Here is a 24687-nt window from a genome sequence, read left to right on the forward strand (position 1 = left end):
TCTTGCAATTCAGGAGTCCCGACATGTTATCAACTATGCCATATGACCGTGAACAGCAAAGAGTCACATTCTTGGGCCGGGGACATTGATCATCAAAGAGAAGCTCACCAAAAGCTCCATATTTCCTCATTTAAAAGCACCACTCATCTGATAGCCCCTACTACCCTGGACAAGGATTTTATTCTCATGGAATTGCATATAATTACCAAATGAAGTAAAAAAATAGAAATGAGAGCATGCACCATAAATGTATTATTTAAAATAAAAAAGAAGCATTCATCTCTTAATTAAACTCGTCTGCGTTTTCTGTTTTAGTTTCTCATGTGATTTCACCACTTCCATCACCTGGAAATAATCTGTCTTAAAACTGGAAAGCAATTATGAGTGTGTCAAGCACCAACATCTAAAATCTTAGAAGAAAAACTTCCTAATACCAAAAACTCATATAAAATGTACGCAACACAGCTAAACTTCCAATGCATAAAAGCAGAGTGAAAGTCTAAGTGGGTTCTCAAGTACGAACAGGGTTTCCAGCTCCGGTTGGGCGTGGTGGTTGCCCAGGCTTTGGCATATCATCCTGCAAGAACCAAGAAGAACACATTAGCCAATATGTTATCTTAGGTATTCCAATGTTGGACACTATTCAAATCAAGAGCACTCAATAGCACTAAATGTGGGTTATCTGTTTAATAGTTTGGGCCATTTGTTTTCCCTCCACTCATAAATCTTTGTATTATTTGACAGCAACACTCACCAGGACTAAGACTTGGTTCAAGCTCAAACTCACTCAGCTAAGATTCAATCTAAGTCACATATCAACTTAAGTTCTGGTCATTCACGTCAGCAAGGTCTAACCACTGATAATCTGAGCTTCAGATCCAAGACTCAAAACCATGATACTTGCAAAAATTGTCTCAAAATCAGCATTTGTTTGTAAATTATGTTCTTTATAATAAAATATGAATTCAGTTTAGAAATCTTAGAATTTTTATTACATCGAAGCTTCATATTGGTTTTGTGAAAAAATGAAGTGGCAAAGAAAAGAGCATGGCACACAAACACAAGGATTTAAGTGGTTTGGCAGTGTGCCTACAATCACGGATCAGACCAAAATCTAAACGCACTATAATTGTTAAAGCTACAGCCCTAGAGATCTCTAGTAAAACAAGAACAGAGAAAACACTTCACTTTCCCCCCAAAAAAAATCAGCTCGGGGGGGGGGGGGGGGGGGGGGGGGGCACTGCCCCCAAAACCATGGCCCCAATGCCCCCTTTGATTTTGCCTCTTGAAGCCCAAGCCCAAGCCCAAACAAGAATACAAGACATGTTACAGAACAGGTTTCTCCTATATTTTGAAGGGACCTAAAAAGACCTACAAAACATGGTTTCCATCCTATCACATGTCAAGGCAAAATTAGATCCATCAAGCACATCCACAATGTTTTCTCAACAGTTAAAATATTCACTTCACAGCCACTTCCAAGTTCCAACAATCAAATTCCAATTCAGTAATCATATTAAAGCTTCATGGGTAACCATATGAATAACAGTGTAATTGAATTTGCCAAGATCAACAGCTTCATATAAATTTGATATCGATCAAGTTGGCACCCAGATGTTTAGATATTCTTCTGTAGGAATAGGTCAAAAATTCATAAAGTAGCAAATTTCCTAGGCCAGAAAATATCAATCTGCTCGTTATCCATCATAAATTTTAGAGTCAGTCTAGCCCGACTAAATTAGTGAGATTTCAAGTCTTACTAAGGGTTGTGACCTCACTTTGTGGCATCCAAAAACATGATACAATGCCATAGGGATGTAGAGGACAGAAGTTTAAGAACTTTGGGAAAAAAGATATTTTTCAGCGTTGAATTTAAATTTTAAGTTTGGGTGTTCGATAGCCCTCCATTTCAATGCCTCGGATGAAGCTAAGAAGAGTTTTTCCATGATATCAAGAAGATTGTGGTGTTGGATTGCCATCCATGTGGGCCTACTGATCCAAAGTAAGATTTCAAATCTTACTAAATTAGTAAGGGAAGTGTTTTTCTAAATTCTTTGTTCCAAATTTCCATCTCAACATGCTTATAAAAACAGTCATAAAAAATAAGTATCAACATGTGTATAAAAAACATAATCCTAAAAATTAAGCAATTTGGAAAATACAATAAGAAAATATCTATATCGAGATAAATTTACAAAACCATTATGACCCTACAAAGCTAAACAAAACCAGTTTGAGACCGTTAAAATTAAGCCAAACTCTGGCCATTCTTTATACAATTAACTCATCCACTATTTAGCTACCATAATTTCCTATTAGACTAACATTGGAATTGGAAACTAATATAGAAAGGAAACAAGGATCTGAGAACATACCCGGCGTCTGAAACGCTGAGGTGGCTCACGGTTCCTACGGTTGGTGCGGGATCGAACCCTTACAACATGCGAGTGAATTGCGCACGAAACACAGTACTGCATCTTGGCATACAGCTTTGGGAGTGTATATCCTTAAAAATGTAAAATTCCCCAATCAGACTAAAATTTGAACTAAAAGACAAACAAAAATTGACAAAAAAAAACAGATAAATTACCATCATAGACGCAGGCTTCTTGAACATCTCGAACGGCAGCCTGTTCAACGATGTTCCTTACAAGAAATCTCTTGATAGCCTTGTCCTTTTAAAGCAAATAGCGCTCTAGTGTTAGAATCATTGATTTTGTAGAAATGAAGAGAAAATAATAGATCGAATATTGTCCCGAATAGATCGAAATAAGCAACAAATTAAAGCCTCCAAAACAATTTCTAATCTAAAAATACAAGAATACACTACATCGATCAGAAACGGAGATCGAAATAAGCAACAAATCAAATGTCTCCATAACATTTCGAATCTAAAATACAAGAAAATCAAAGATCCAATAAAAATAGAGATCGAAAGAGAACCTTAGGACAGCATTTTCCGCAGTTAGAGCAACGGATGAAGTGGACGTGTCCCCGCCCATGCTTGTTGCGGCCACCATTCCTTCGCTTGAACGTCTGTAAACAAGAACAGAGAAATTGAATTAATAGATGATAAGAGAGAGAGAGAGAGAAGAGAGAAATTGAATTAATGGATGATAACAGAGAGAGAGAGATCTAAGGTTTCAGTGCAAACCATTGGAACTGCTTGTTAATGGTGCTCTCCCAAACCCTAATCCTGCTTTAGCTTTCGCGGCTTTACTAGGGTTTCTCTCTTATGGGACCAAGGAGGCGAGAATTTATAGTAGGATTCGGAATTTCGGATCGCTCCAGGTTTTGGTGAATATTTGAGATACCTTCATGTTTTCAAATTGATGACATGCCCCTTGACCTGGTCTTGCTTATAGACTAATGAAAATGACAAAAATACCCCCAATCTTCGACATCTTCCCAAAAATCCTTCGACTTCAAGCTATTCAATCTTTATAATGAATTAATTTTTGTTCATTCAAACTCATTTCCAACCCCGCCTTAACAATTAGTTGAAAACCCTTAATCAAATTAGTTCTAATCTTCTGTTTTCTCTTTCTCTCTCTTTTCCCCTAATTTTCTTTAAAAATGATATTTGGGATATGTTGAATAAAATAAAAAATTCACCATTAATTCATTGTTAGTTCGCAACGTCGATGTTTGATCAAGGAAGGAGATAGAGGTACATTGCAGATTACAAGGTAACCCTAATATCATCAATCTCAATTTAGGGATATTGCTAGGTTTCTCGAAATATTTTACACTTTCTTTACTTTAAGGATTCTTATGCTTATAGAGAAAATAATTTCAAGGAAAAAAGAAATGTATTTGTCAAAAATTCAATTTCAATTATTGATTGCACTTCCGAAAATGTCAAAATCAAAGGTAGTTTTTATTAGGTTGGGTGTAAGGATTGAGGGATATTATGATAAAACAATATAAAGGATGAACCATAGAGTTAATTTTATTAGGTTGGATATTTGTTACAAGACACGTCTTCAAAATATCTCCAACTTTACCATAAATTTTAATGTGAACATCGTGATATCCCCACCTTTGACTTATTGCCAAAAACCTCAATTTTTTTTAAAGAAAACTTTTCATACTCAACCATGAGTTGGGTGACACGATTTGATTAATTATTTGACTTCTCTTTGTATTATAAATCAATGAAAATAAATAAATAATTTTTTTTGAAGAGTGTAGTGTCTATATCAAATTACATTTTACGTATCCTAAACTGGATTTTCCTTCATCCGTGACAGTAAACCTTGGCCAAATTAGCTTCAAAGTTGTTTGTCCAACATTAATCCTGACATGGAATTAGTCTACATGTTTGTTGGATATCAATGACAATCTATTCTAATGCAATAAATTATCAAATTATGTATTTTATATAAAATTTTAACTCCAAAATATATATTATGAAATAAAATCTTAACAAATAATTTTTTTTGTCCCATTTTTACTCTTCTCATCATCCCTTAAAAAGCTAAAATTGTTACAGGATTTTCATTATTTTCTCGATCAAGGTTTTTTGTTTTGTAAAACAAATTTATTCTTGCTCTTTGTATTTTTTTTTTCTTTTACATTTCATATTTAAGGAGCCTAAAATAAAATGAAACCCAATAAAATGTTGATTAATTACTTTAGTTATAATGGATTATCTTTTTTAGTTGAGAGTCAGACTATAAGATTTTAGATCATAACGTGAGCTCACATTTAGGCATTCAAAAAAATGATCTAATGGCATAGGGATGTAAAAGACAAAATTTTAAGAACTTCAAAAAAAAAAAGAGATGTTATTTTACAACATTGAATTTTACCTTTGGATTTGGGAGTTCGATAACCGTCCATTTTCAATACTTTAGATGAAGTTCATATAATTTTTCTTTTTTAAATATGAGCTTTCCATGAAATCTAGAAAATTGTGGTGTTGATTTGCTAATGTGGTGATCCATGTAGGTCTAATGACCTTTAATAAGATTTGAGATTTTACTAAGGTTGTAAGAAAAATGATTCTCTTTTTAGTTGTAACAGGACTTTAGTTATAATTTGAGAGATGTGGGGAAGGAAAGGGAATCCTAGTCTTTTGGTGGGATCCCCTTTTCTAGTTTTGTAAGATTTTTAAATTATACAATTCTCACATTAGATTTGTTAAATTATTCTTTTGCGAGACAAACACAAAATTAATGGATAAAATATCTAACACCGAGATTAGGATACTTTAAATTAGTGGATAAAGTATGACAATGGAGACAAACACGTCATTAAGATGTTGCATTCTTGAGAAAAAAGAATCGTGCTGGAGTGGTAAGGTACAATCATGAGGTCACTTCAACATTATTAGCTTTGAGGAGTGGTTATAAAACACATCCTTCAAGAATAGTGCACTGTGCAGGGACCGACACAAGGTATATGTCAAACCAAAAGAATTATTACTGTATTTTACATAACAAATTTTTTGATGCCGCTTAATCAAATACATCTTTAAGAATACTTCGTGTGCCTATTAAACCAATAAGGGGAACTTTTGATTGGGCTATATAAAAACATTCTACTAGAGTGGTGACTATAGTGTATAACCGATTAAAATATCATAGGTTATTGCATGGTTTTGAAACTTCTTGTGACGTCTCATAAGTTTGAAATATTTTGTTCAACAATGAGAAAAATGAACATGGGTTTTAAATATCATTCTATACATTAACTTATCTGTTCGTCTCGTTGCTGGGCAATATCAAGACAACTCGGGCAATACGTCTCGGTCTTGGACGAGTTTTGACACTATGGGTTATTGGGTGCAACTAAAGGGTAAGGTTCTGGGTACATCAAAACTTTATGTTAATGAAAACATTGTAACTCGGACCATACTAAGTCGACTTAACCCAAGCTAACTCAGACCCAATAAACTTAGCTGCTCTATTCTTAGACCAACCTGAATCAGGTAATATTTGGTTGAGTCGGATTGATTTGCTTGGGTGAAAGACTTGTTAGCCCAAAACATAACCCAGCCAGACCTTTGGTGTCTGGGCACATTCAAACAAGGTGTGGTGACACATTTACACAACACATTATGATAAACGCAGTAAATGTGATACTCACTCGCAATGATCACTTGTCCAAAAGACGCAGAAACATGTAGACAGACAGCAAGCAATGTAAACATGAGAGCATTGCAATTTTTATGGAAAGACAAAAAAAAAAAAAAAAAAAAACAGATGGGATATACCACCAAGAAGCATGAGAACACGATGCTCATCCATCCCACAACTTTGTATTCCCTCCCTTTGTAAAACCTGACAAACTGTAAGGTCGATACCCGTCAAAATTAATTTCGGGGAACCGTGCCGCACACTTTCTCGTACACTTCGCAGGGATATTTCCAGTTAATAACCTTCCATATGTTCTTTAGATAGTCTGGTCTCACATTTTTGTACTGCACCACATGAACAAAACATTCCAATTTATATATATGCTGATATACAGATTTACAAAGCAACATAGACACCAAGTTGTGGTTTGGGAATAAGTCGAAAAAATTGGTAAAAAATCAAGAAATATCGGAAAGAACCTTCAGTTCCTCGTGTACTTCAATCTCAAAGGTTAGCACTCTAATCATGTAAACTTAACCAATCCTACAAGTCTAATTCCCCAATCTAACAAATGGTAATAAATAAAAGAACACCAAAGTAGAGTCTGACATTGCCTTAGGGAAACACACTTCAGGTATAATTTATCGATAAACAAACACCATAGAAGTAGAACCTATATATCTGAAATATTGAAAAAATCTAAAAACAATCGGATTCGAGCAACCATTTGAATGAAAAAATTCAAAGATAGAATGTTCACCTGTAAGTAGTAAGCGTGCTCCCAAACGTCTATCCCCAACAAAGGAATCGAAGTTGGTTGTTTAGTTACCAGTGGATCCTGTAACAAGCTCAGGCCAATCACTATGGTTGGAAGAAAATATTTAATATGCTAAGAATCTCAATATTTTATACAAACCATGGCTAGAGACTTGAGAAAACCAAACTAGAGGATGAGAAATTTAAGGTTCAGTCTGCAGAATGACTTACAGTTAAAAGAAAAAAATAAATGATTTACAGGATTTTTTGCAACAGTAACGTGCTCCACTAAATTAGTGTAAAACAAAGAAGAAGAAGAGAGCTGCTATTGGCACCCCAACTTCTACTTATTACACCCCAATTAAAGATTAAAACACGCCCTTCAAACATTACAAAGGTTTAGCTCAAATTATAATCTCAACATTACAAAACATTTTAACATTTGCAAACAATTTCAGTAGTTGTTTACAATTATGATGAAGCTCGTATAAAATTCTAAACCCAAAAATCGCAATCTAGCAAAAAAAATATTTATGAGAGAGCTTCTATAGGCACCCCAACTTTTATTTATTCTCAACCATTCACTTATTTTTCTTTATTTTTAATTGGGGTGTAATAAGTATAAGTTGGGATGCCAATAGCAGCTCGGAAAAAATCAAGGCATTTTGCAACTAATAACCAGGTATGCTTTAGCAGGCTCAAATAATTAGTACCATGTGACTTAAGAGTAACAGAAATACAGTAAAAAAAATTTTACCTGATTTGCAGTGGTTTCAAGCACGAGCTTCTTCGTGTTCTTGTCCAGGCCCAGCCACTGCCAATTTGGAAGGAAAAATGGTATAAATTAAAGAGGGGGGGGGGGGGGAATCATATAATCAACTGACTATAAATATGACTAAAGGGTCCAAAAAATCAGAATTTCAAGAATATGTGAAGTTCAGCTCACCACCCATCCGGATCCTTGCAAAGCAGCACCTTCAGCGTTGATTTTTTCAACCAAAGCATCCAAAGAACCAAAATGCATGTCAATGGCCCAGCCAAGAGAGCTCTTTGGAGGTTCACCACCGCCCTCCTGTTAGAAAATTTCACATTTAGTGATTGGGGCATAGAATCTCACGTAAGAGGGGAAAAATAAACAAACTTACACGAATGGGGGTGAGATTTTTCCAGAAGATGGAATGGTTGATATGACCTGCAAGAGAATTTAATTAATTCTCCATCCAATTAAATAAAAACTAACAATGATTGTGATGAAGGTGACAACAGAGATCTTGATAATAATAACAATGACATAAACAGATGTCGTTAAATAGCATATGTGACTAGGTGTGACCAGCACATGCTGTTCACATATGCGATTTCGCACATCACACATGCAGTGGCATATGCTGCACAAAAAAAAAATGCAGAAAAATATGCCATCGCACAAATCGCATAACTTGGGGTATGCGACTGTAGCATATGAATTTGACAACACTGTCATTGACCAATCTTTTTTACAAATTATAGAAGAACCAACAATAATCAGATCTATTGGATTAATGGGAGAAAATTAGATCAACTAAAAAGCCAGTGGAGTTTTTGATAATAATAACACTAACATTAACAGAGACTGATTAAATAAATACTAACAACGATTGTTATGAAGATGACAACATAGATCTTGATAGTAATAACAAATTAACAAAAACATTAACAGAGACTGCTCTTTTTCCAAATTATAGAAGAACCTACAAGAATCGGATCTTGTGGGATGATTAGTGGGAGAAAATTAGATCAACTAAAAAGCCAACAGATATCTTGATAATAAGAACAGTAGAACACTAACATTAACATAAACTAATTAAAGAGATACTAATAATGATTAATTAATTAAATCGCCATCCAATTTAATAAATACTAACAACGATAGTGATAGAGGTTACAACAGAGATCTTGATAATAATAACAATGGCATCAACAGAGACTGATCTTTTTCCAAATTATAGAAGAACCAACAACAACAATCAGATTTGATGGCATAGGTGGAGAAAATTAGATCAACTAAAAAGCTAGCAGAGATCTTGTTAATAAATAACAATAACATTAACAGAGACCAATTTTTTTTCCAAATTATAGAAGAGCCGACAACAATCAGATCTATCGGATTAGAGGGAAAAAATTAGATCAACTAAAAAGCTAACAGAGATCTTGATAATAAATAACAATAAAATTAACTGAGATCGATTTTTTTTTCCAAATTATAGAACAAACAATAACAATCAGATCTGTGCGAGAAAATTACATCAACTAGCTACTACAAGTGACGATCATGATAATTCATCAAAATTACGAATCTGAACAATCATAAATGAAACTAAATCCAAAAGAAAAAAAAACAAGAAAAGCTAGAGAGATCAAACCTCCGCCATTGAACTTGATGGCGCTCTGCAATTTAACTACAGTGGAGGAATCTCCCTTCGCTATAGCCTCCTCTAGTTGCTCGAGTGCTTTGTTGTAGTTGGTGATGTATGCTTGATGGTGCTTTTGGTGATGAAGCTGCATGATTTCTCCGCTAATGGCGGGCTCCAGAGCGCCATAATCGTACGGAAGATCAGGAAGTGAGACCGTCTGCAACTCCCGTGCATGGCGAAACCCTATACCTAGATTTCTTGCTTCCTTCTGTAACCCTAAACCTAATTCTAGAGTTTTTCTGTTGATGATGGTTCGAAGAGCCATGGCTGTTCTCAAGCGGCACAAACCTAACTCTCTCTCTCTCCCCTCTTAACTCAGAGATTAAAAAATGAAAATGAAAATGACTTTATACTTTAGACTTTAGATAGAAATGGATAGAGATGCTCAGCCCACTGTTTTAGATAGGTTCTATTAACACATTAACTTTTACTTATCACGCACCAATCTATAGTCGTGATAACCTGACACCTCCACGTGGCATGCGTGGCATGTTCTAAAACCATTTATTTTGCCTCGGGATACATATGATAACATCTCCATAAATATGTGTAGTTGTATATCCCGAAGGAAAAGATCTATGGTTCTAGTATATGCCATGTCAAGAGAGTATTTTAAATATGCCACGTGGGGGATCATTAAATCGTTACTCATCTATATTATATGCTCAGCACATTGTTTTAAAAAGATTTTATTAGCACATCAACATTTACTTATAACACACCAAACCAATCTATTTTCTACCAGGGCACTTAACGACCCACCCCTGGGCATGATTTCAAAACTCGATTCGTCGTCTCGTCCATGGACGAGACAAACCATTTAACTCGATTTATAACAATAGATTTACATATACTTAAATTAAAATAATTATAATATTTTAATAAAATAAGATAGATTTAGAAGATGTTTAGTCATAAATTTATGTTTTATCTAGATAATAAATATTTAAATTCTAAACAAAAATTAATTATTTTAATAAAAATATATCAAATCCTAATTGACTCAACTGAGATTTTCAAAATATTGTCTAAAACATTTTGTTTGTCTTGTGAGATAATATGAGTCATCTCGATCTCGGATGAGATTTAAAACCACACCTCTAGGATGTTAATAGAATTTCTCTTGTTTTAAGAACGGTTACTTAGACCCACACCTAGGTTTTGGTCAATAATTGAGATTAATGGCATACCCTTTGATTTCAATTTACTTTAAGTCTATCATCTATAATTCAAGGTGTATACTTCAAAGATATTTAAAAAAATTGATTGAATTTTTAAAAACAACCAAAACTTCTGATGAGTTCATGAGGTGAATGAATCACAATATGAAACTCATTCAAGACCTTTGAGACATTTCAGACTAGGTAGAGTTGCAATACTAGAACCCCTTTATGGGAATCTCGCTCGATGGTCCTGTGATTTGATCTATACATACTAAGCTAAGTTTGTTCGAAACATAAAAAAAGAAAATTATCTTAATTTTTTTTATGAAACTGGATTATATATATTTTGATTTATCCTCCAAATATTTTTCACATTGGCATAAGGAGCCTATTTTCTTCAAGATCTAGACAAAACTAAGGGTTCTCTTTTTGGACTCTTATCTTTATTTATAGAAGGGGAATAAGGTAGGATGCCCATCTTAGGGGTATGCAATTCTTACGGGTTTCAATTTTGAATCGTGATTTTCTGACTAAAATTTTTTCACTCGATGTGTACGTGATTGACGTGACAAGGACACAGAACCATAAATCTTTTTCTTCAGGATACACAAGGAAAACGATCAATGTTTATGTGCCCTTGTCATGCTAGTCGAGTAAAGATCAAGTGAAAATCTTCGAGCTAGAAAATCATTAACATTCACTTTCTCAAGATTGTCTTTAACCCTAATTCATAAAATAAAAATCAATCACATTAATTTTAACTTTTTACAAAAACAGAAAAAAATGTAGAGAACTTTTATTAACACACCAATTTTTAGTAATAAAGCATCAAATTATATGTAAACAATCATTTAATTTAAGAAGGCTTGTTGTTGTGTTGTGAGTAAAAGCTAGTGTGGTGTGCCAATAGAATCAATCTCGCTAGGCCGGCCTTAAATCCATATTGCGCTTCAATTGATGAAGTCCTTAGTTAAAAGGTTGAAAGAAGTCAACTGAAAACAGAAAGGATACAGTTCACTTAGTCCCACATCGGAGAGTGATGAAAGTAGTTGAGTGGAAGGTAGAGTATATAATGAGATGGATTGGGAACGTTGAAGCATACTTACCTGGACGGGGTCAATGGGTGATCAAGAAGGCCCATGGCCTAGGTTAGCAACTTCCATTGCACTACGGAAGGGTGCTCGCCTAAGATCTACCCAAGTGGTGGAGTCTACGTCATAATTTGTGTTAGAGGGGGTACGCGTTCGCGCGGCCCCTACCAATTCTCAAATTTCAAAGTTTCCTTTTTGAATTTGTTTTAGATTAATCATCGTAATCCAACGGTTATGATTGTTCATTTTCCTATATAACGCCCACTAATGGTGCTAGAAAGTTGACAATTGTTATTATATGTTATAAAAGCTTCATCTATGAGGAAACAGCAGTTACAGTGATCTCATATAGCACTTCATAACGTCATGATCCGGTTTGAGGTCACTATTTTTAAAATGTTTTTTGAAAAAGAGTACTGCTGGGGTGACATTGGGATATACTGCGATTCTCACACTTCTGACGTGGAGGTGCGTAACCTTAGATGCGTCGGTGGTTTTTACTTGTATCTCGATGAAACACATCTATCAAGGATTTTCCTTTTGGAAATATGGTTGTCTAAGGACAATAATGGACATGGAAAATTTTGAATATCTTCTGTAATTTTATTTTATTTTATTTATTTTTGAGATTATACTTTGATGTATTAACTTAAACTGGAAGCAAAAGTTAAAAGCAGATATGGCCATCTCCAATGAACAAGAAAGAGCAATTCAATTAAAGAACCAAACATATAACATATCATCTCCAGTTCAGAGTGCAAGAACACCACCATCCAGTCAACAAATCAAAGGGGAGGCCCTTAAACAAAAATATATTGCTTTGGCACACCTAATTAATTCATACATTAAGAATAACCTAAATTCCATTTTTTACTATTATTATTATTATTATTATTACTATGGTAGAAATTACTTGTGTTTTCAACAAAGCCACACCGCCGCCTCTGTAGATGTGAGGAGGAGATTCTCTTAGCAGCAACAATTTTGTCGCTCAAACAGTTACAGTTGTAATTTAGCTCTAGAGTGTAGGATTAAGAAGATGGGAAAAGGTTTCATGCATGCAGATCTTTGTTCGAGTTCCATACTGGGGCCGTCGGGACAACACCATCGGTTATGGTCCCAGCATCATTTTCTATGCTTATTAAAGGATCGGTTTCATTTTCCTTAGCCTGCAAACATTCAGAAAACAAGAGGAGCTTAGTAGAGACCTCGAACCTACTGAATTTTTATTCGGTTTGGTGAATTAAACCAATTTATTATGTTTTTTTTTTCCCCATTGTTTATATTTAGAATATGGATTTTTATATTAATTTATTTCTATTAAACTTAGAAATTTCAACATTATAATTGTACTCATAACTTGTATACTGAATTATATATAAATAATGATTTTCTGACGCCCCCCTCTGACATATGCCGCCGACACAGAACCGTATAGATCATTTGCCTTGGGGATACGCAGAACCATAAATCTTTTTCTTGTGTATGATCTACGGTTCTGTGATGGGGGCGTATGTCAGAGGGGGGGTGTCAGATTATCACAACTCTTATATACATATGCACAAGCGAGCCAAGCTAGAAAACCGATTTAGGGAACCAAAACGAACCAAGAAATGAATTATCTCTACCTACCCCTACAAACTGGATTCATACTAGAGTGGCAAACCATGAGCAAGAACCCAAATTCGAACCAATGAATCAGGTATCATAAGGAGGAAAACTGCCAACTTAGAACTGTTTGGAAGGGGTGGGAATAAGGCATCCTTCCCATATATGATGTTCATGACACCGAAACTGATTTAATGGACATACATCATTCAGTCATTATCGCAAAGAAGGTAATATTCGGAGGTAAGAGGTGAAGAAAATGAGGGAAGCAGAGAGACAACATAGTAGCAGTTTAACGGAGAATATGTTCTGTCCGTGCAAGCTTTGGTGACTCTCTGAGGGCGCAAGTCCCATGAACCGATAATGATGGTTTTACAATACAATAGAGTTTGAAGACAATATAAGGGAGAAGGCAAGAGTAGTAAGTAGTACCTGAGACAATTGTGGAGGCACTTCACTTGCTTTTTGCTGGCTCTCAAGTGAGCAAAAGTAAGAATAAAGAATCATCCCAACCAAAGCAATCGAGATCCCAAGAATGTTCCGCCAGTCAAATGGATCGTGAAGTAACGTATAACCAAAAGTCAAAACTAGGCATGTTTTCAGATGTCCCAGGACTTGATATGTGACGGGCGAGGTCTTTCCAATTACAAGAAATGTACTGAAGTTAACAGAGACGGATATCAGGCAGGATAGAACAATGAACACCTGCAACAAAAGTAATATGGCCATGGTAAATGTTTCGTGCCAAGAACTTTGAGATTAAATAATTGTTAAAAATCTTTCAAAGCTCACCAGCACTTGAGGTGTATACTTGAAAGCAAAAACATTTTGATTAGTCAGAAGCCCATCTAGAAATGGACCAATGATAAACAAGGTCATTGCTTGATACGGGCAAGATTGATATAAGAGTTGAGTTGAAGAAACCTTAAACCTCTTCTGAATGGTATTGGTCATCTGAGAATAACTGATTAAGATCTTAAACAAGACAATAAATAATCGATTAACAAGAAGAAAAAAAAAAAAAAAAAACAATAATCCTGATCCTTAATTTCATTGACAAGATTGAACAGAGGAACATGACTCCTTCAGCCAACCCCAAATTTCTGGATAATCTTTGATCATGACAATGTACTGAAAGGTGGAACTCATGCAAAATATTAAAAAGAAAGTTCATTTGAGGATACAATCTGAGCAACGCAAGTAGTAATAATTGCAAGCAGAGATAAGACGGAACCCAGAGCATTGAGCTGCAGATCGGTCACGGTTGCAATGCCAACACCCAAAAGAAGGATGACAAGTGAGAGCTGGATACTCTTACTGTGAAAAGGATAAAGACTTGTTAGCAAACACAGTGGTAACCGGTCAAACAATTCAGAGATTATATATATATATATATATATATATATTATATATATATATATTATATATATATATATGCACGGATACACAATTCAGAACTGAAACGTGCAAGAATAATAATAATTATTATTTTTTATGGATAAAGATTAAATTCCAGCACAATATTGCATTTGGACTTCGGAGTTCCCTTGGCTTTCTGTCTTTGTTCCTTGTGGCAAGATCTTCATTGGGCCAGTTGTTCTGAGTCTCAAAAATTGGGTGTTCTGGGATCTAGTTATGTTGTGAAGGACCAAGAAAGAGTATTTTCTATCATTCTTTACCGACTCAGTCAAGAATCCAATAAGGATAGCCTTCCAAAGTGTAAAGAAGGCTAATTAACACTAACAATGGAGAAAAATATAATGGAAAAAATAAATATCTGGAGGTGATAAATTGTAAATACTTGAAAGAGCACGGTTTTGCTGCTTCACATCAGTATGGAACAAAAATTGTCAGTTTTAAAGATGAGCGTGTACACACAAAGATGCATCTTTATAGTAGTAAGTACGAACTGTGATGAGTGTGCACAAGACTCACCTGAATTTCTTTCTGAAGAAAAGGGTCTCCAAAATAACAGTACAAGGGATGATTGCCAACTTTGTCATCTGGAATGCAAAAGAAATTAAGTAAAATATCAACAACTGTCTTCCTCTTAAACAAGTAAGGAGGGATCCTGGAACACCAGTGAAGGACCTACTTTTCAACAGGATCCTAACAATGCAGAAAAGGATCTAACTAATACATGACCCCCTTTAACAAAAGACAAGAGACCAGCGCAAACATCACAACACCCAAAGAAATGTCAACCAATATTTTGTAAGATGATCTTCCCTGGAAAAACTTAAAGCATGTTCTGGTGAAACAACACCCTTGTATTGTCTTGTATTATCATTCACAAAATATAGAATAGTTTTTCCTCACACATATCCTAGAGCAAGCATTTTGTAACATTTTACAGTCCCATACTTCAAAACAGAGTTGTCAAGCAAAATGGTAAGCCTAGTTATGTCGGGAAAAGTCAATAACACATCAATCCAATTGGTTTGAAGTGAACGAATATTTCTATAGAAGGTTTGCAGAAAGACATAGGATATCCATTAAAATGATCTAAACAACCATTTCACACGGTACCAAGAGTAGACATAGCAGGAAAAAAAATCTACCTGGTAGAAACCAACGGAGTTGAAACCCAGGCTAAGATTCAAAAGTCCGATGGATATCCCATTCAATACACCAAATCCCATTACAGATCTTGCATCAAATGGTTTGTGTTCAAAAAACTTCATCCATAATGCCACATGAAGCGAACAGAACGTGACCAAAAGATGCCAGCTTGTCAAAGTTGTGGCTGCATGGCACACATGGTAGGTAAGTCTAACAAGATCTTAGTACATATCAAGTAACAAACCTTTATACCATAACTAAATTTACAATAAAATGCATTCAAACTAAGAATTTCAGTAAAAAGTTTGTCTCCACCTATAACTTCATTAGAGGATTAATGTAGCATATTACGAACTAATAAACCAACAAAGAGAAGGCCCGGACCTTGATTGCCTCAACATGAACATCACAAGCATAAAGCCAATAATAGTTTATATAGATCAGATACTTCTACGAAGTTAAATATATAGGCATGGATTATGACATCAGTACTGTAGTAACTACCAACACAATCTAAGCTTGTTCCTAACTATTCGGGATTAACTGCATGGCTTTGTTCAAGCATTCCTTTGTATCCAAAACCATGTTCCTCCATTAATGTGAACACCTCCAAATCATTTATCACAAGTTTGAAAAAGTTTGATTTTTGGCCTTCCATTCTCTCTGCAGAGAGCCTACAACCTTGGCCAATGAGCTTTACAATGGCAATGTCAATGGTTCTCTGAACACATGAGCAAACCATTGTCAATTAACTCTCCCTTATTTTATCTACAAATGGATCCGAACTTGGGAACCAAAATAAGCTGGTACAAATTAAAATCATAAAAACCATATATTTATAACAACTTAAAACACAATGTTTGAATAAATTAACGCTGGTTTGAAAATATGTGCCAGCATGTGTCTAACAAATGAATATGACATGACATTTGACACATAATAGAAGATGGTGTCTTAGTTAAATAGACAAATGCTAAACTATAAAAAGCATGATCCAAGATTTGTGATCTATTTTAAGGTAAAAACCCCACATTTCTTTCGAGATTTCTATTCACCACCCGTAAAGAATCTAGCATAATGTTTGTGTGGTATACCTCAATTGTAAGGAATAAGGCTTTAATGATGATGATAAAAAATATCGATGTCCACAACACAAACTCTATTTTGCAATTTTACTCTATTTAAAGATATATTCAAGGCATGTGTTCCTAGATCTCTTTCTACTACCACAATTCATGAGATCTCTGGCCTCTCTTTCTCCTTTTTAGAGCCTTCAACTTGTAGCAAAGCAATCCTTCTTAGTTCTCAGTAATGCCAATATTGGTCTTCATTGTACATGCTTGAGTGTACTCATATTTTATTATGTCCTTCCTATTCTTATTGTTCATCCATATAAACATATTCATGCTTGTTTATCGACTAACATTACACTATTTGCAATTAACATACACCAAAGGACCTTTCCTTGATAATGATCGATTAATCCATCTATTCTTGGTGCAAACAAGGTAAAAACTAAGGGCAGATCCCTGATACAAATCCATTGTAATTGGTAACTCCAGTGGTGAAACTAAATTCTATCAAGGTTATACACTTAAACTACGGCTTTGACAACTAGAGTTATCGATGGGCCAAACCACAATTAGCCTGGACTTGATTTAACAATGTATGTTGGGCTCGAGTAGACCTAGCCTGCAATGGAACGACTTTTTTTAGTCCAGGCCTAACCATTAAATGTTTAAAAGAAGACTTTGGCCAAGCTAGAGTCAGGCACAAATCAAATTTATTCTAAAATTCACACCCAAACTCAATGGTGTAAGTCGAAAGGCCTAAAAGATCTTGGACAGAACCGACCTAACCTATAGGTCATATACTACCTGTTAGAGTATGAAGCACATTAATAAGTTGTATTGTGATACACCATATCACATTAGAGATTAGAATAAGATTTGTTAAGATTAGATCCGATTATTGTTATCTAATCCCATTGGTTAGGATTTCTCGCGTTTTCTATATAAACCCTCATAGAGGTTATTGTATTTCATCATTCAAATTATATAGCACAAATCCACTTTCAGTTTGTTTTCATATGGTATCATAGCCATCGATCTTCTGATTGCCTCTAAGATCTTGGTGTCCTCCGGCGGGCGTCGTCCCTGCTGCCTGTCCGGCCTTTCCTCTTCATCATTATTTTGCTTTCTTCGAACAGATCACGTAGGTGTAGGTTGGTGCCTCTCTCATCATCTTCCTCCATTGCCAAGAGATTTCTTTTAAAATGTCCCAAACCCTTATTTGTTGTTGCTACAACTTCGTTGCCTCAATATCGCTGCTATTGTAACAGAGACTTGGGAAAACTTTTACCCTTACTCTCAATCACCATTTTTGGCTATCTTTGGCTCGGTTGTGGAGTGGAAGACAACCTCTTTGAGAAATTAGCATGTGGGTCCAGAGATATAACAATCGTTTATGGAAGAAGATGATTTTATTAGAAATTGGTTTTTTATTTGGTGTTTTTCAACACGCCAATAAATTCGTGCTCCATCAAGTATTGTGTCTAACTTTAGTGTGCTGCTCCTCCCCACTTATCCAAAATCAAGTTCAACTTGTTGATAGCCTACTTGTTAGAGCCCAACTAGTCACAATCCAAGCCCCAGTCTGAAACATCTGCCCATGATCCATTTTTTTTTTTAAAATCATTTTTATTTATGGGTATAATACAACCCAAGCTTGCTTATGGGATTTCATAAAGCCCTAAGCCTCATTGACCAATGTTTCTCTCATGACGGAGACTACATTGAGTCTTTTTAAGGCCCAATAGAGGTCATTATCAATGATTGAGCCATCATTGAGTTTATTTTTTGGTCTATTATAGACCACATTTTTTGGATTAAAGTCCGACAGGTTTCAATCTAGCCTAAACTGATCTTGTCTCACTAAGGCTCATTTGAGTTGAGCTACTTGCTCCACCAACTATTCTACATAATTGGATAAATGATTCATCATCATCCTTTTCGGACAAATACTCTATGCAACTAGCAACACATATTTGGCAAACACGGTTCTTCAAGGGCAACTCACCTACAAGAATGAGGCCGACCATTATTGTCAAAGATTCACCAACACAAGTGTGGCAATTGGCGAATGATGACTCTTCATAGATTCTTGATAGATAATGATTATATCAAACTCGTGTTAATCGTTGGTCACCATGAGTTTGAGGGAGGGTGTTAGTGTATGAAGCCCATTAATAAGGTGTATTGTGATACACCATATCATATTAGAGATTAGGATAAGATTTGTTAAGATTAAATCCGATTATGGTTATCTAATCCCATCGGTTAGGATTTCTCGTGTTTTCTATATAAACCCTCATTGAGGTTATTGTATTTCGTCATTCAAATTATAAAGAATAAATCAAGTTTCAGTTTGTTTTCACACTACCGAAGCCAACTCGGAGAATCATCATAACCAACCCCACCATCATTTATTTCTCATGCCAAAAATTTGGGGTCAACAACATTAATCTTATTTCATCATTCAATACTTTCTTCAAGTATCTACGAGTTTGGATCCCTATTTAGGGGCTTGACATATTTTTATGTTAAACATCAAGCCGATGCTACCCTCCTCATTTATCTCTGCTTGGGAATGACAATGCAACCCTAATGCTCACACAAGCAAATGATAATTATAGAAATAATGTCATATATGTTCAATTCAGAGGGTTCATGCTCCAAGAGATGCTTACATATGTTAATCTAATATTTGTGCCAATATCCTATTTGTACTCTTGAAAAACATGAATCAAACCAAAGTATCATCAATTGCACAATGGGGGGAGATAATCTACTGGTCCATCTAATTATATGAAAGCTCTTCAGATCGGCATCAAATACAGCTTATTTATTACCACTAACATTAACAATAAATCTATAAATCATAATTGAGAAAAAAAATGTGAACATCAAAAGAAATATGAAACCAAACAAGCAGAAAGAGAGAAATTTACTCACCAAAATGGAAACCTAGCGTGCTAATAAGAGCCTTATTGCAAATAACGATGGATACCGACGAAACCACAGAGAGACTCAGTGCTCCAATGGTTCCTAGCTGAAACCGCTCGCTATCACTCATCTTCTTTCTCTCTCTCTCTCTCTCTTTCTCACACTGTGTCTTCGAATCACCACCTCTTCGATCTGGATCAACAATTTCTACAACTCTTCAGAAACCACAGTTTCAACACCAATTCACCCACACACAAAAAAAAACGAAATCCAAACCTCATTTCGATGTAATTCCCCTGAAGATCGAGAAATCAAAGACCTAAAACCTGCTCAACTGCAGATCAACGAGTCAAAGAAGTAGAATTTCATAACTCTATAACAAAATTGAATTAAATCTAACAAAATTAGAACGGTTGAACATTTCGAAAGGACCCTAGATCTTCTCCGTAGAGAGAGGAAGAGAGATCGAGAGAGCAAAAAAAAGTGCGTTTGTGTGAGTGAATGAGTAAGTGAGAGAGAATCTTAGTATCGTACCGCTGAGAGAATTGGAATTTGGAAATTCTGATTGAAATCTTCGAAAGTGTGGATTTTTGTTTTTCGCCTTTTTTTTTATTTTATTCCATTAAATGTAGTTCTTCGAATTTACAGTACAGTACAGACATGAAATAACAGACTTCGTCAGTGCTCATAGTTAGGCCGAAAACATGATCTGAGAGGATGGTTTGACTCACCCGAGTCATCTCGTCTCATCTTCACAATTATGATGAGAGAGGGCGTAGTAGATAGAAGTGGTTCCAACTTCCACACCAAAAACTTGGGTGGCCATAAACGTTCGATACAATCTTGATCATGTATATGTGTGATCCAACGGTTGAGATAAAAGATATATCTCAAGATTATTTTATGGATCTCTAGAATAAATTTTAAATGTTGGATTTCATATATAAAGGTAGGGACGGTACAATTGAAGAGCTTGAAGATGAATGATTTTGAGGAGAAATTCAAAGATTTTTTGTTGGAAGTTGAAGAAAAGGGATATTTAGGTATTTTCCAATTAGTTTACGAGAGAAGTACAGTCAAGAGGCAATGTCATCTTCAAAAATTGAGGGGGGGGGGGGGGGGGCAAATAGGGAGTGAGGTGAAGGAATGAGAGCAAATGAGGCATGTAGTTAGTTGAAAATACTAGGTTTTCTCAAAGTTCTATAAGGGCAATTACACCCATAGACTCCTTACTAGCTTGCCCTTGCGTGATATAAGTTCAATTTAATATAATCAAGGTCATTTTAGTAAAAACTAATATACAATTGTTTCTTAGTTTTCAAAATGACAAAAGTATTTATTTTTTAATACATAATCTTCAAAAACCCTTTAATTAATATTTTAAATTACAAATAAACCCATTCGATACATTTGCGTCAGCGTACAACACCTTTTAGACTTAATAAAATGACAATCTCACTACTCTAGCTCTCTCTTTTAATCTTCAAAATCCCCTTATTTAATAGTTATTAGTATTTATCAAATATGTTCCTATCTAACAAAACGCCATTGGATCAAAATGACAGAGACATTGTTGAGAAAGAAATGACTTTTCCCGGATGAAATGAAACATTTGATTCATTTAACAAGAGAAAGATTTCCCATTCTTTAACCGGAAAGACATGTGACCATGGAAGAGGGATTAAGTGGAACATAATTGATTCTTCCATATTTTGGACTTTAGCTCCATAGAACAATATGCTACTGCTGAAACGTGGAAGAATTGAAATCTTAGATCAAACACTATGTATGGATGGTATGAACTGCCTAAACAAGAAAAAAATTTAAATTACAAAAATACATTATAATACATGTGCTTTATGATATAAAATATTTGACTTGATTTATAATTGTCTTCAAAATTCCCTTATTTAACATTTTAAAATACGAAAAAGATACTATAATGCATGTGCTTTGTGATATAAATTATTTATTAACATATATTTATATTTAAGTAATTAAAATTTTGTTATAAGATAAAGTGTATTAGACGATGCTTAGTCACAAATTGATATTTTTATTTATAAAAAAACATAAATGCAATTGACTCAACAGAGTTTTACCGATGGAGATGATCACTTAGCTCCATACTTTTAACATAATTTGCTCTGGCCCTAGGTCCTCCCTTTCTATTAATCGATAAGCAGACCATCGTAGCATATTTTCAGAATACCGAACAAGGCATATTGGATTGGGAAGATTTAATGTGAAAGATGATTCAGAGTGAAAATCCCACTAGTTCAAGAATGACACCAAGATAATTCAGATGAGTAATTGATTCTTGAACAATTTTTAAAATCAATATTTGAGAGATCACTTGGGGATCAACAAGCAAGTCAGATCCCAAAAGTCGAGAGTTCAGAACAATATAGCTTTGTTGCATTCAACGTTCATAAAGGGCTGCCTTGTGCTGGATTGGTGGAGTTGTCTCGACTTCCTTTGGTTAATAACTCAACGTTCTCAGAAGGACCTACATTCAGTGAGCTGTATAGCAATTCTCACAATTGTCCAATAATCCATTTTCACTTGGTCCTCCAACCCTTTACTACTAAGTCAACCTCCCTCTCAAAGGGCCATTCGATGCCTATTGCTTGACAAATAATGGCATTGGCATGACACACTCTCAATGTGCCAATTTGACATGCTTACATGGCATATGAACTAGCACAATCTACACCGGCATAAGTCATTCAATTATTTCATCTCAATCTGGCTTGAGCCAAGTTTTTTTAATACTCTCAAACCGATCATATCCTTCCTCACCCGTTCAACATCCTCCCATCTCTCTAATTCAGCGTAAATGTTCGATAACAGAACCCAATCCCCATCCCTTAGAGGCTCTAGCTCTGCAATCTTTCGAACCGCTTCCTCTGCTAACTCCACACTCCCATGTGTCCTACAAGCACCCAACAATGTCCTCCACAACACGGAGTTTGCATCAAAAGGCATTGTTTTAATAACCTCATGAGCTTCATCTAACAAACCCCATCTACTAAGAAGATCAACCAAGCACCCGTAATGCTTTATATCAGGATTGATCTTATACTCCTCAATCATTCGATGGAAATACCTATAACCCTCTTCAACCAAACCCTTATGACTACAAGCAATAAGAACACCAATGAAGGTAATCCTGTTGGGGGTAGCTTCGTTGCATCTCATCTCCATAGCTGAAAATAACTCCAACGCTTCCTCACAGTAACCATGAACAGCCAAAGCCATGATCATCGAGTTCCAACAACTAACATGCTTCATCATCATCCCATTAAAAACTTCGCGAGCCCAATTCAAACTTCCACATTTGGCGTACATATCGACGAGGGCATTCCCTAAAAACCCTTCGATCTTAAATTCTTTCTGTTTCAAGAACCCGTGAATCTCCCTACCAATCACCAACGCTCCAGTCTCCGCACACGCACCCAAAACTGAAATAAGTGTTATTTCTGTCGCTTCTATCCCATTTATCTGCATTTCGTGAAAGAGTTCCAACGCACCCTTATAGTCCTTGACCTGCACATAACCTGCAATCATCGAATTCCACGAAACTGCATCTCTCTCAATCATTTCGTCAAACACCTTCCTCGCTCCATCGATATTGCTTAATTTAACATATCTAGTGATCAACGTATTCCATGAGATCACATTTTTCTCGGGAATCAATCGAATCAGAGAATCCGCCGATTCAAAATCATTGACTCGATCATAAGCTACGATCATGGTGTTCCAAGAAGCAATAGTTTTCTCAGACATTTCTTCAAACACAAGGCGAGCAATATCAAGTAACCCACATTGAGAGTACATACAAATCAAAGAATTCTGAACATATTGGTCACAACAAAGACCACATTGAAGAACCCTACAATGGATTTCGGCCCCCTTTCGACCAAGAATGAACCCAAAGACACTCTCAACTTCTTCTTCGTTACTCAGAGAAGAAACTCGAGCGCAAGCTTTAAGAACAAATGGATAGGTGAAATTATCGGATTTAATATTCATTTGGTGCATTTGGTTGTAGAGATGAATGGATTTGATGGGAAAAAGGCTATGAGAGTAAGCTCTGATCAAAGTATTGAAGTGAAAGGAGTTTTTAATGGCGGATTCGTTGAAGATAGCTGTGGCGTATTCGAGGCTTCCAGAGGTGGATAGAGCAGAGAAGGTGATGAGTTTGGCGAGGAGATATGGGTGATTGGTGAGACCTGTTTTGGTGATTAGAGATTGAACTTGTTTTAATTCTTTCATGGTGGAGAGTTTTTGAAGTATTGGAACTATGAATGAAACCCACATTTTCCATGGTGTGAAGCTTCTTCGAGTGAGAGAACGATGAGAGAGAGAGATAGAGAGTTGTAAAAACTCGACGAGTCGACTTTTCTTGTATTTCGACTAGTCCACAACAACTCACCGATTCGACCTAGAAACTCGGATGTGATCACGGTTTCAAAACTCGTCGGAGACTAAGACATATCGCCCAAGTCGTCTCGGTATCTGGCATGGATGAGACAGACAAGTCAATGCATCGAACGAGATTTAAAACCCATGTTCATTTTTCTCATTGTTGAACAAAACGTCTCAAACTTGTCCAAGACGACTCAATATCTAGCATAGATGAGACGAGATGTCAAACCGAGTTTTAAAATCATGAATGTGGTTCCTCTTTTTTATTTTTTATTTTTTTAAAAATAAATAGATTGTTGCTATTAATACCATGGTTTCAAAACTCGTCCAAGACCGAGACGTATTGCCTAAATCATCTCGATATCAACCATGACAAGTCAATGTATCAGATGAGATTTAAAACCCCACATTCATTTTTCTCATTGTTGAACGTCTCAAATGTATTGAAAAACTCGTTTGAGACGAAGTTGTACATGACATAGACGAGATGTGAAACCGAGTTTTAAAACCATGATTGGCACCACAACTTTTGCTTA

The 24687-nt window shown here is 35.5% G+C and overlaps 3 protein-coding genes, 1 non-coding gene and 1 pseudogene across 5 annotated transcripts; 1 reads left to right on the forward strand and 4 right to left on the reverse strand.

Moving 5' to 3' along the window:
• Window positions 1-229: 229 nt before the first annotated feature.
• On the reverse strand, window positions 230-3306 carry LOC147385121 (small ribosomal subunit protein eS26y-like). The gene is made up of 5 exons (XM_086426532.1): window positions 3155-3306; window positions 2944-3036; window positions 2591-2675; window positions 2376-2506; window positions 230-577 (listed from the first exon to the last, which is right to left on the reverse strand). The coding sequence occupies exons 1-5, from the start codon at window positions 3155-3157 to the stop codon at window positions 512-514; spliced, it is 378 nt and encodes a 125-aa protein (XP_086282658.1). The 5' UTR covers window positions 3158-3306; the 3' UTR covers window positions 230-511.
• A 2756-nt stretch (window positions 3307-6062) lies between these two features.
• LOC147385122 (superoxide dismutase [Mn], mitochondrial-like) lies at window positions 6063-9616 on the reverse strand. The gene is made up of 6 exons (XM_086426082.1): window positions 9242-9616; window positions 7985-8031; window positions 7786-7911; window positions 7597-7653; window positions 6844-6921; window positions 6063-6427 (listed from the first exon to the last, which is right to left on the reverse strand). Exons 1-6 carry the CDS (start codon window positions 9555-9557, stop codon window positions 6320-6322), a joined length of 732 nt encoding a protein of 243 aa, XP_086282208.1. The 5' UTR covers window positions 9558-9616; the 3' UTR covers window positions 6063-6319.
• Window positions 9617-11553: 1937 nt separating this feature from the next.
• On the forward strand, window positions 11554-11713 carry LOC147385123 (U1 spliceosomal RNA). Its single transcript, XR_015173173.1, has one exon. It is a non-coding gene; the product is annotated as a U1 spliceosomal RNA (small nuclear RNA).
• Window positions 11714-12239: 526 nt separating this feature from the next.
• On the reverse strand, window positions 12240-20406 carry LOC147385124 (UDP-xylose transporter 3-like). Of its 2 annotated transcripts, none has more exons than XM_086425764.1 (9): window positions 20255-20406; window positions 19997-20054; window positions 19730-19912; window positions 15716-15900; window positions 15090-15157; window positions 14339-14471; window positions 13947-14108; window positions 13587-13859; window positions 12240-12715 (listed from the first exon to the last, which is right to left on the reverse strand). In XM_086425764.1, exons 3-9 carry the CDS (start codon window positions 19848-19850, stop codon window positions 12599-12601), a joined length of 1059 nt encoding a protein of 352 aa, XP_086281890.1. In that variant the 5' UTR covers window positions 19851-19912; window positions 19997-20054; window positions 20255-20406; the 3' UTR covers window positions 12240-12598. The 2 variants fall into 2 exon arrangements, with proteins under 2 accessions (XP_086281890.1, XP_086281891.1); XM_086425765.1 differs by having other exon boundaries at window positions 19997-20046; window positions 20255-20383.
• Window positions 20407-21725: 1319 nt separating this feature from the next.
• On the reverse strand, window positions 21726-24207 carry LOC147385125 (pentatricopeptide repeat-containing protein At1g74630 pseudogene; annotated as a pseudogene).
• Window positions 24208-24687: the final 480 nt, after the last annotated feature.

The sequence above is a fragment of the Akebia trifoliata genome, chromosome 15, assembly GCF_017979445.1.
Source record: "Akebia trifoliata isolate Shusen 1 chromosome 15, ASM1797944v1, whole genome shotgun sequence".
NCBI classification, from domain to species: Eukaryota; Viridiplantae; Streptophyta; class Magnoliopsida; order Ranunculales; family Lardizabalaceae; genus Akebia; species Akebia trifoliata.

What these genes read in the sequence shown, in the direction of transcription:
- LOC147385124 (XM_086425764.1), bottom strand. Translation starts at nt 19,850, where the DNA reads ATGAGTGATAGCGAGCGGTTTCAGCTAGGAACCATTGGAGCACTGAGT. An exon ending in CACGCTAGGTTTCCATTTTG is followed by an intron (nt 15,901 to 19,729) that starts GTGAGTAAATTT and finishes TGTGCCATGCAG; the next exon opens with CCACAACTTTGACAAGCTGG. An exon ending in TTCTTCAGAAAGAAATTCAG is followed by an intron (nt 14,472 to 15,089) that starts GTGAGTCTTGTG and finishes TCCTTTTCACAG; the next exon opens with TAAGAGTATCCAGCTCTCAC.
- LOC147385121 (XM_086426532.1), bottom strand. An exon ending in AGAAGCCTGCGTCTATGATG is followed by an intron (nt 2,507 to 2,590) that starts GTAATTTATCTG and finishes TACATTTTTAAG; the next exon opens with GATATACACTCCCAAAGCTG. An exon ending in CTCAGCGTTTCAGACGCCGG is followed by an intron (nt 578 to 2,375) that starts GTATGTTCTCAG and finishes TGGTTCTTGCAG; the next exon opens with GATGATATGCCAAAGCCTGG.
- LOC147385122 (XM_086426082.1), bottom strand. Translation starts at nt 9,557, where the DNA reads ATGGCTCTTCGAACCATCATCAACAGAAAAACTCTAGAATTAGGTTTA. An exon ending in TGCAAGGATCCGGATGGGTG is followed by an intron (nt 7,654 to 7,785) that starts GTGAGCTGAACT and finishes CCAAATTGGCAG; the next exon opens with TGGCTGGGCCTGGACAAGAA. An exon ending in AGCACGCTTACTACTTACAG is followed by an intron (nt 6,428 to 6,843) that starts GTGAACATTCTA and finishes CATGTGGTGCAG; the next exon opens with TACAAAAATGTGAGACCAGA.